This window comes from Hemibagrus wyckioides, linkage group LG19, assembly GCF_019097595.1.
Source record: "Hemibagrus wyckioides isolate EC202008001 linkage group LG19, SWU_Hwy_1.0, whole genome shotgun sequence".
NCBI lineage: Eukaryota > Metazoa > Chordata > Actinopteri > Siluriformes > Bagridae > Hemibagrus > Hemibagrus wyckioides.
In genome coordinates, this window is record NC_080728.1 from 10,849,470 (window position 1) to 10,861,607 (window position 12,138).

Sequence of the window (12,138 nt, forward strand, 5' to 3'; positions counted from 1 at the left end):
TGTTGCCTTAAAATATATTGATGAGTTAATTTTGAGTGTGTTGTCGTGCTGAACTAAGCTTAAATAAAGTGGTCAGTGTCAGCCTTTATATCTACATGAATACACTGAAAGAATATAATGAATAATCTATGTTTAATGTACACTGATCAGTCATAACATTATAACTGATTTTCTCCTCATCATGGCACCTGTTAGTGGGTGGGATATATTAGGCTGCAAATGAACATTTTGTCCTCAAAGTTGATGTTAGATGCAGGAAAAATGGGCAAGTGTAAGGATTTGAGCAATTTTGACAAGGGCCAGATTGTGATGGCTAGACGACTGGATCAGAGCATCTCCAAAACTGCAGCTCTTGTGGGGTGTTCCCGGTCTGCAGTGGTCAGTATTTATCAAAAGTGCTCCAAGGAAGAAACAGTGTTGAACCGGTGACAGGGTCATGGACTACCGAGGCTCATTGATACACATGGGGAGTAAAGGCTGACCCGTGTGATCCGATCCAACAGACAAGCTACTGTTGCTCAAACTGCTGAAGAAGTTAATGCTGGTTCTGATAGAAAGGTGTCAGAATACACAGTGCATGATGGGTCAGCAAAAAGGGGACCAACACAATATTAGGCTGGTGGTCATAATGTTATGCCTGATCAGTGTATAAGTTTTATTCTGTTATTTACTCCCCTGTATACAGAAGATGACAAATATCCTTGTAAAAGGGTAGTATTGATTTTATCAAATGTTTATTTAAAATCCTGTCTTTAAAAAAAAAAATCTAATTACACTATGATTATTTGTGTGTAAACAAAAGCACTTTAATCGCTTATTAATCTTTCGGAGCTGGTTGGCACATATAGTTGGCACAGAAATTCTTTTTTTTCCTGTTAATATCCAGTGAATAATTCCTTTGTATGCCATGTTGAAGTAAGCAGAAGACAGTGGTCAATGTCATGGCCACCTGAAACTAGTCCAATGTTTAACACTGTTGAGATTGGTTGGCATAGTTGAGTAGTTCTCAGCTGAACAAATGTCCATTGGGTCAGCTGTCCTGAATGAAAGTGTTATAAGACTGGCTAAGAGATACAGAATCTGTCAAATAATGAAGATGAAGGGAATACTGCTGCTGCTGTCTTCTCTGTGCTCTGTTTCTGGTCTTGTGAGGTAAGAAAATATTCAAAACTGATTTGTAGTGATTGAAGAAGCTGAAGTTAAGGACATGTGTAAAAGCAAAGAAACAACATTATAGGTAATGTTCAATATTGATCATATTATGGTTAATACACCTATGGAACTAAGGGTGCCTCTGATGAAGATGCCCACTCTGAGGAGTCATTTAAGGGCGACTAACCAGCTGGCAGACTTTCTGAAGGATCATCAGGTGGACGCTTTCTCTCGCCGATATGCCCAGTGTTACCCGTACAGCTTAGTATCTCTCAAACCAGGCAAAGCAGCAGAGAGACTCTACAACTTTATGGATGTGAGTGCTTTATAACAGTGCAGGATTACTGATGTATCATCATGGGCTCATTTTCCAGGAAGTATTGTTAAAGTATGGTAAAGATGATCTAACATCGTATAGAGATGGACTTAGTGTCATGACTGGCTGAAACCATGATGTAATAAATATTTTTAAACAGTGGACCAGTCCATTTACTTTTGTTACTGTGACATATACATGATCTCCAGTGTTTAGTGGGCTACAGTTGCTCACACTTGGGCTAAGCATTGTATTCTGGTGTAATTCTGATGTCTATTTCAGGCCAGTATAATTAAGCACATATGTTGGATGGTATGTTGTGAAGGCACAGTACTATGGACAGATCAGTCTGGGAACCCCAGAGCAGAACTTCACTGTTATCTTTGACACTGGATCTGCTGATTTGTGGGTGCCTTCATCTTACTGTGTCAGTCACGCATGTGGTAATGAACACATTTCTATTTGTTTCAACATGAATGCTAAACATTTTTAACATTTTAATTTTTAATTATCAAATTTACCTTAACGATTATCCCAATTGTTAAACACTGGTGCTGGTAATTATCACATTTCTTGTACTGTTTATTTAATTTCCTGGTGTAACGTGTGTACCGCTAGACAGATCAGTGTCTCATTTGGCCAAATAAGTGCACATTTTTTATGCTAGTGACCTCTGATTTTGGGTCACCGGTCACTGTGTTTCTGTCCTGGCACAGCTGCACATCACAGGTTCAAGGCTGTGGAGTCGAGCACCTACATTCACGATGGCCGAATCTTTGGCATTCACTATGGCTCTGGACACCTGCTGGGCATCATGGCTAAAGATAAGCTGACGGTAAAGCCGCGGACGCTGCAAACTGGAAGCTAATAAATCAGACACACTGCTGTACTGTACAGAAGACAATAGAGGTTTAAGTTAATAGTTGTGTATATAACAGTGAAGAACAGCACACATCAGACCATTATGTATAATTTTAGAATGCAGGACTGATACTGATTATAAAAAAAACTCAACAAATGATACAGAAGTTTATCCATGCTAGAGTTGTTGTATATCTGCTATATAATATACACTATATTGCCAAAAGTTTTGGGACACCGCTCCAAATCATTGAATTCAGGTGTTGTTTTTCAGCGGTTGGGCTCGGCCCCTTAGTTCCAGTGAAAGGAACTCTTAATGCTTCAGCATACCAAGACATTTTGGACAATTTCATGCTCCCAACTTTGTGGGAACAGTTTGGAGATGACCCCTTCCTGTTCCAACATGACTGCACAGAGCAAGGTCCATAAAGACAGGGATGAGTGAGTTTGGTGTGGAGGAACTTGTCCTGAGTCCTGATCTCAACCTGATAGAACACCTTTGGGATGAATTAGAGTGGAGACTGTGAGCCAGACCTTCTCGTCCAACATCATTGCCTGACCTTACAACTGTACTTCTAGAGGAATGGTCAAAAATTTCCATAAACAAGCTGTTATAGCTGCAAAGGGTGGGCCAACTCCATATTACATTCATGTGCATTTAAATGCAGATGTCCCAAAATTTTTGCCAATATAATGTATATATACTAATATATATACTTTAATTTGTTCAGCCTGTTTTGTTGTTCAGGGGATATTGTATTGTATTCCTCTGCTGAGTGTGTGTTCTGTAATAGTGAGGTTTTGTGTAGGTGGGCTCTATGGTTCTGCCGGATCAAGTGTTTGGGGAGTCAGTGTACGAGCCAGGCATGTCCTTTGTCATGACCAAGTTTGATGGGGTTTTGGGCCTCAGTTACCCGTCGCTGGCAGAGGAGCTGGGAGCACCTGTATTTGACAACATCATGAAGCAGAAGAAAGTGGAAAAGCCCATGTTTTCCTTCTACCTCAGCAAGTGAGCATGGACACGCTGCAGCAAGAGAAACTGAGGCTGTGTAATTTATTTAAACTAAATAAGTGAAATGAAAGACAATTTTCCACCAAATACTGGTGTACTGGTTAATTTGTCCCATACGGATATTTATAACAATTTATGACATTGCTTTTATATGATTTATATGATCTATTTATTTATTTATTAATAGAAACCAGTTATTCACAAGGATTGGCATGGTAGACACATAATAATAAAAATGGTTAACAAAAATACATTATTCCACAATGAAAAATGTAGAATTGTAGATTTCTTAAAAGGTCAGGGCTTTATAACAGTTAATATCCTACAAGAAAGTCTTCAGGATGGAAGTCATTCAGTAACATGACACGTTCTGTTGCAGTAAGAGCTGCAGTAAGAGATAACAAATGTTCCACAACATTACTAAGAAATCAGTAAAAATAGTCCACTAAAGGTTAGCTAAGGATAAAGATTTTTAGATGTCTAGATCAAGCCTCAGACCTCACAGACTCACAAGCGGTGGATTGTGTTTTGCAGTAATAGCAACAGTACCAGTCTGGGAGGTGAACTCATGCTGGGAGGTATGGATGAAGAGCTCTTTATTCCTCCCATTAACTGGCTCCCAGTCACTCTAAAAGGCTACTGGCAGATCAAACTGGATGAGTAAGTTCAGTGTAGCTGAGTTGCCCCTTTACATAGAAAATTATATATATAACTTACTAGTAGCAAAATGGGTTGCTCTTATATACATTAGATTTGAGAAGGCATTTAAGAATGATCAGTAGGATCTTATACATGCTGTTATTGGAAAATAATCACCTTCTATAAGAACTGATATATAAGAGCATGTCCATCATATTTTATTCCTTACCTAACACACACACACACACACAATGTAGCACAAATACATCAGCACTTCATTTTCCCCTATTTCTGTTTAGAGTGAAGGTTCAGGGAAGTGCTACCTTCTGTCACTCTCACAGCTGCCAAACGATTGTCGACACAGGAACGACTCTCATCACTGGACCGACATCGTACATCCTGATCCTTCAGCAGCTCATTGGAGCTACACCTACTGCCATAGGAGAGGTGACAATTACTTTAGCTCAAAGAATACAATTTTTTAAAAAAATATTTGTTCACAGTTTAACCACTCGTTATCTGCAAGTGGTTACAAAACCTGCCTTAAATCATCTTGTATGGTCTGTTCTACCTTTTTTTTTTTTGTCGTTGTTGCTTTCTTCACTGTAAAGAACAGGTCATTTTGTGAAGGTGAGTCTGTGTGTTAATGTGGAGGAAGGTTCAACATTGTGGAAACACCTTAGCGAGTGGTTTGCATGGAAAATGAAATATTAAAATACAGATCTGTGATGTTACATTGACATTACATGTTCACCTGTCAGGGATGTCTTTGCATAAACAGGTGCTTTGTGTCTTTTCTTTTGCCGGCACCTTGAGAGAGAATGAGCGCATGACCTTCAGCTTACAATGCAGCATTGTGTCTTTTTTTCACCAAAGGCTGCCTTTTACTCTTTCCATCATCATGAGCAGCAAGATCAAACAGCCTTTAAAGAAAATACACCAACATCAACCACACATTACAAATAAAATAACAAAGGCACTGTTTTGCAATAAAACACTTTGGGGCATGCTGTTATAGAAAAATCATCAACTTTTAATTTCAACTTTGGTAACAGGGGCATCATACCACCCTGCTGTTGATTATTTTCTTAAAACAGCACAACCCATGGTGCATTATTTCTTGTGTAGCTAACACATCACTCGCATTAATGTTAACATGTTTTGGGTTCCAGTATCTGGTTGATTGCTCCAGGATCAGCAGTTTGCCTGTGGTGTCTTTTGTACTAAATGGAGTAGAATACGTCCTTACTGCAGATGCATATATCCGCAGAGTGAGTGTAATGTCTCACACACACACACACACACACACACTATATCTAGAGTTTACAGCATACAACACAATGCCATACATTGTACATACATACATACTTACATACACGGTACATTTAGTAATACATTTCTCTCTTTTTTCCCTGTGTAGGATACAATAAATGGAAAAGACATTTGCATAAGCGGCTTTCAAGCAACAGATATCATGTCTCCATTTGGACCTATATGGATTCTTGGGGACATTTTCCTCTCACAGGTTTACAGTATCTACGACAGGGGGGAGGACCGGGTTGGCTTTGCTCAACTCTCTGACAAGGTCAAAAGGCTCTCTACTCAGTAGCAGTGGACATCAGGCTCCCTCACTTCCTGGTTCAGTGAAATATTTAATCATTAAAATCATGTGTTTGAATGCAGTCAGTTATTTCACAGTTTTGAGAAGCAAAGTGATTGACAGCTGACATTTTGTGACGACAGTGACTAATTAAACTCGTGTTTAATCTCTCAGCATCTGTCATTGAGTCCAGACTTCCTCACTCCTCACTTCCTCGTTAACTACACAGTTTAACTGTATTTACTGAATAATTGATGATATGATAATTTAATAGATGATAAGCAGAATAATAAGCTGGGTTTTATGTTTAATCACATGAGTTTAAGAATTTCTGTCGATTTGGTGAAAAGATGAGGATTCAGTTTCTTAAATGTAGTTGGATGTAATTCAGATTATTTATGTGAGACTATGTGATCTCTAGATTTCTGTTCTGCTGGCTTTTTTTAAATTAATGACTGTGTCTGTAGATATGACTCAATAATCTAGTAAATATAGGTTTCCTTTCATTTAATTTTTTTTGTCCTGTATGCATATTACTCTGGTATACACCGATCAGCCATAACATTATGAGCACTGAGAGGTGAAGTGAATAACACTGAGTATCTCCTCGTCATGGCACCTGTTAGTGTAAAATAAAATAAATAAAAATGCACGTGAAAACACTCTCAGTCTTCAGTGTTTAGGATACGGTAAACTCAGGACAGGAATGTCCAGGCTTCCTATTCTGTAACAGTTTGTAGTAACTAAACAGATGGATCCAATGATGCCACAGAAAACTAGTGAAGACAATTAAGATTAAATAATTATAATAATTATTAAGAATTATATAAACAATCCACCTCTGTGGAAAGAGTCAGTCAATCGGTCTAATTCTCAGGTAATCTCTTATTTATTTCTGCTAGGTGTTGCAGAATTTCATAGATGATTGTACAATGTTTTTATTCATATAAAGTGCATAAAGTCTATAGGTACCACCGCAACACTCTTCCTGTCCACATGGTGGATACCTGAGCTAGTGAGGTCTGGAAAATACAACAATCCAGGCTAAAGGAGAAGCTGCTAAAATAGAAAAAATCATGATCTGTATTTTCATGGCTTTAAAGAGTGATTCTGCCTTTTCATCAGTGTCAGTCGCATGCTTTCAAAAGTAAAATACAGTGTTATTACATTTTATAGACTCAAAACAGAAAAATGATATGCTTGATTAACCTCACAGGCATTTTACTGCTCATTTGACTGTTGTGGCTGGTGATGCATTCTATACATCACTGCATCACTCTTTGCTGCTCTTCCCTCTCAGACAGACAAACACTGTACTAAATAGTTACACAAAACTAATAGTTACACAATGATTGTTTAGTGCAATCTGATTTCCTAACACACGACACGCCGCATGGTTCGAAGAAAATTATGAACGCCGGGTGGGTGTGATGTGGCACGACTCAAAGCAGAGTGCCATTATCACCTCAGAGTGTATTATTGTTGTATAACCATGCAGTCTTGAGTTTGCTATTTATTAATACCACTGACAACAATTCAAATGTTTAATTAAAGATTACATTTTTAAGCACAGAATTAACAAATACACAAAATGTAGTAAAAAAGCACCAATGCTAATGTAATAAGGATGTTCTGAAACAGTGGAAAATGAATGGAAACAATGTTCTGAAAGATCAAGTGTGTCTGTTTTCTTGTTTCAGTCTCTCTCTCTCTCTGTGTTTTTCTGTCAGTTCATTGTTTATTAAGGCTGATGTAAGTGCATTTTTCATTGGAGTGCTACTTCTGCTTGAAACCATTTATACCATTAGTGGCCATTAATAGTAATGTTTATTTTTAGAAGATGTAGGACTTAGAAAAATAAAAGAGCAGAAATGAAGGATGATGAAAAGGGTTTAAATTTAAATGCTGACACAGGTGAAAATATCCTGGCAAACGTTTCAAAAACAGGAACAACGTCACAGGAAGCCATCAGCGTCTCGCCCTCAGCCTGCACAGCACGTCACCACCGATGCGGAGCTGTTGTTGCAGCCGGCTGGGGCGTCGACTGGACAGCCTTGTCCTCAGCATGAGCAGCGGCAGTACACGGCCAACAAAAAATGGCCTACAGCTCAGGTTATTGTCTGTGCATGGGGTTCCTCCAGATTCTCTGTAGACTGGCTACAAAGAAATTCCCCGAGATGTGAATATTAGTGTGTGTGTGCGCAATGGCATCACTTTAGGGGTGAATCCACCTGCCTTGAGCCCAGTGTAATCAGGACTGGCTCCAGTTCCACTCTGTCAAGTGTAAAGTGGTTACTGATAGTGAATGGATGAATGAATGATACATATTTGTAGCTGTAATGTGAGTGGCACACAAATGGTCACTCACTGAATTGTTGGCTTCATAGGCTTGTGCTATCTATTTTGAGCATAATATACAGTTCTGTTACTGGTAAAGCCATACTGTAGGTATTCTTACTAGGTATTCAGCAAATTGAGAAAAACTTTATGATGTACCAAATGGCAGCAAATCTGCTGTTATCTTTAAAACTGGAACAGTTGCAATCATTTTGCATTTCTTGCTTGTGTATCTTTACATTTCCCTGTGCGTGTGTGTGTGTGTGTGTGTGTGTGTGTGCTGCAGCAGCTGTCTCTCTGTGTGATAGAAGCAGGAAGAGTCCTGGACCCTGCTGAGGCTTGAGCTCCCCTCTATCCTCTTGGAGATAATCCAAGCCGTTCCTGACTCACAGTTCTGGATTTAAACAAGGGTTCAGAAGCCTGCAGTTTATATTAGAACTAATTCTCACCTTTAAAGATCATCTTCCCACACAGAGAAGCGACAACTCTTTAGGCTTAAATTATTTATTAAGATATTTTACAGAGACAAAACAGCTTTTACTGGAACAGCTGGGTGTTATGTTGGTGTATTTTGTGACCTATTTTGTCGTCTCTTCATGTTTCCCACTGACTTCTTCAATAAGTTCCATCGTTGTTCGTTCTTTTCTGCTACAATAATGACCGATGGCAGCACTGTGTTAGTGTCCATAACAGCCTGCAGTCGGTAGCCGACACACTTGAACGTGTGCACTTGAAATTCATTATCATTCATTGAAAGCCGGTCATTGTCATGACTATAAAAGCAGTGAAAATATGTAATCATAGCTGACCTCTGATTTCCATCTCAGGCTCAGCCCACACATGCTCCCTCTATGATGCACGACAGCACATTGCAAACACACCTCTGAAAGGTGCACTGTTTCACTTTGCCATTTATTTCATATCAGCAGCAGGTGAGAATCTTGTATCGGATACTTAATGATGTTTTTGATGGGTTGTGAGTCGGAAGCTTAGTAATATATTCTGATGTATTCACACTGACAATGAAGCTCAGGAAGCTTTTGACTACACAAACACACTGCCGTTTGTAAGCTTCCTGAATTGGAAAGTCTGATGATGCTAGACTGACGGTGATGTCACTCTGAGATGGTACGGACTAGAACGGCCATCAGTGTTGTGATGTGTTGTTTCAGTAAGAAACAGCGTTTTTTAAGGGAATGAGGATCCTGAAATATAGGTCATTTTATATATTGACTATTTTTATATATTCACAAAGACAAAAGGACACCAATCATTTTGTACTATGAGTCCTGGCTCATATCTCTGTAATTTACTTTTATGGTAAATTTTTTTTTAAGCTGCTATACAGAATGACAGTTTAGCACTTTACTTCTCCCCTTACATAAATTTTTACTACTTCTATACCATAACACTGCTTTCTTGTATATGACTGGCCAGAAGGTTAAATCTTCTAATAATTTACTGTTTCAATAATAAGCTAATAAGCCAGGGACATAATCCAAGCCTAATAACAACAGGTTATCTTTTAATATAAACTTTTTCTAGGGAGTTTTACATAAAATATACTTACTTACTTACTTACATGATTATATATATATGTAATTACAGTGGTCCTTACTTACTTATGAGACAACAGAAAAGTACACTCTTTAAAGGCTCTGGACAGAATGCCTTAACTATCCAAAGAATCCTTAAATCTATGAGGAAAGTGATGATCATATACAATATTTATCCATATTATTCATTCTGTGTAAACTGAACACAAAGCATGCCATCCTGTCTTTTTAAAATTTCTGCATCATTTATCAATAACAACACAACAGAAACAATTATTATTATTATTATTATTATTATTATTAACAATAATAATAATAATGTATATTTACTTTTATACTTTTGGTAACTGCTTCTATCAAAAGCAGCCTGCAGGAGAACCAGAAATCTGAACACAAAGCTGAACAGTTAAGGATTAAAGGTTATATTTACCATTATTGCATCAGTGCCATTATGAAATTTGAACCAAACAACCATGATAAATTCTACAGACCCGATACCACTGAGTAACATTACACTTTATTCAGCTGACATTTCTTTACTGATGAATCCATCAGTACTCATTTGATTGTAGTGTAAAGAACCACCAGTGGTTTTAAACATATGTCTCAATAAAATAATGTTTCACTGATTCAGCCTTATCAAAATCAACATTGTCAGGAAGAAGTGTAATGGCAAGACACTTTGTCCTGTGAGGGGAAAAATTCATATAATTCAACCCTGGAACATACCATCCTCAGTAAACCCCTATAGTGCTGTCCTCTTTTATCTGGCTGAGGACTTTAACAGACAGATGGGCTCTTTTGTCCTAAGTTGGCAACCATCCAGGTGCTGTCTTCACTGTTATTGACTAAAGGATGCTATGTGACAGTCCAGGCATTCTGCAGTCCTTTAGACGTTAATGGTTATGACAAGCAGAGACCAACACACTCTGTACAGGTCTCAAAAGTGTGCTGAACTCACTTGTATTCCAGAGCAGTGACTGTGCTCTTTGGGTTTTTTTAAACAATGCTTGCACTTTCCTGCACACTAGAGAATTTCACCACACCAGATCATAATGGTTCGGAAATAAGTGGCCCTGCACGAGTCTTTTTATTTACACAGTGTTTACTGTCTTAACTTATGTATGATCTCTGGATCTTCTTGCTGTTATGAGCTGCTGCAGTCTGTCTCAAGCACCTCATAATGATGTTAAAGGTAGATATGGACAGACTCTCCGCTGGAACATGACACACAAATCAATTTTAGACTCTAGCACTAGTTTTGCCACCTGATGCACTTTTAGAGAAAGGGAGAAACTTTTTATAAGTTTAATAAGACTTTTTTTTTCTGTAGACTTTCTGTAATATTTCTTTCATGGTGTATAATAAAATATCACAAACACAAAATGAGAGAATAACTTTACTGAGTACTTAGGGTGTGCAGTGAAGACTACTTGGTGATGTGTCTACATGACCCAACATACATTGCTGTTCAATCTCAGAAATAATGGTACTAAAAATTACTTTTCCTTTTTCACTGAAATGGTATCAGTAGATATACACTGATCAGGCATAACATTATGACCACCTGCCTAATATAGTGTTGGTCACTCCTTTTGCTGCCAAAACAGCCCTGACCTGTCATGCCCGTCATGATCATGTTGGATCGGATCACACGGGCCAGCCTTCGCTCCCCATGTGCATCAGTGAGCCTTGGCCATCCGTGATCCTGTTGCCAATTCACCACTGTTCCTTCCTTGGACCACTTTTGATAGATACTGACCACTGCAGATCCACTTGGCTAGCCATCACAATTTGGCCCTTGTCAAACTCGCTCAAATCCTTCTTCTAACACATCAATTTTTAGGACAAAATGTTCACTTGCTGCCTAATATATCCCACCCACTAACAGGTGCCATGATGAGGAGATAATCAGTGTTATTCACTTCACCTGTCACTGCTCATAATGTTATGCCTGATCTGTGTACCTTTAATATACCTTTAAACCTGGAAATGTGAATATAAGGTGCATAATTGGACCTTTAAAAGCTGTATAGTGTTCCATGTGCACTGATTACAGTACAGTGAAGAGAAGGATGTGTATCCCAGAGAGAGAGAGAGAGAGAGAGAGAGAGAGAGAGATTTGCAATGATTTCATAGAGAGGTTTAAAATAAATAAAGCTATAACCTCACTGATAGCATATTCTTTCATATGTAAAATACTATACAACAGAAGAAAAGCTATACCAACCCCATAACATGCAGATTACCATTCAAAACAGCAACATGGTATCATCATGCAAATGACAGATACTGATGTAGTTTATTTAATGTAATTTAATATAGCAGTGATTTGTAAATGACATAGACTGAGCTCAGGCTCAGTTGGGTGCAGCTGTCTAGGTTTTTTGCATAATTTGGTTGAATACTAAAGAATAATTTGAACAACAGTAATGACTGGTCTGATTATTAATTACTTTGGATGTAAGTCTAAATTCTGCATATATTTGACTTTTCTTTCAGCTATTTCTCATTGTACTGACGCGCTGCGGAGAGGATGTGACGGTTCAGTTTATGGAAAGCCAAACAATTCATAAACGCCCAAGGTTGTTGTCCTTTTAATTATCCGCATGCACACTGGATGGTCATGTCATGTCAAATGTGCCTGAGTGATATGCAGTTTGTT

The 12,138-nt window shown here is 38.3% G+C and overlaps 1 protein-coding gene across 1 annotated transcript; it reads left to right on the forward strand.

The window, feature by feature from the left end:
• The first annotated feature begins 52 nt into the window (after nucleotides 1-52).
• On the forward strand, nucleotides 53-6,227 carry nots (nothepsin). The gene is made up of 9 exons (XM_058417655.1): nucleotides 53-1,152; nucleotides 1,288-1,468; nucleotides 1,794-1,911; nucleotides 2,185-2,303; nucleotides 3,139-3,338; nucleotides 3,876-4,001; nucleotides 4,280-4,427; nucleotides 5,153-5,251; nucleotides 5,401-6,227. The coding sequence occupies exons 1-9, from the start codon at nucleotides 1,019-1,021 to the stop codon at nucleotides 5,587-5,589; spliced, it is 1,314 nt and encodes a 437-aa protein (XP_058273638.1). The 5' UTR covers nucleotides 53-1,018; the 3' UTR covers nucleotides 5,590-6,227.
• The last annotated feature ends 5,911 nt before the right edge of the window (nucleotides 6,228-12,138 follow it).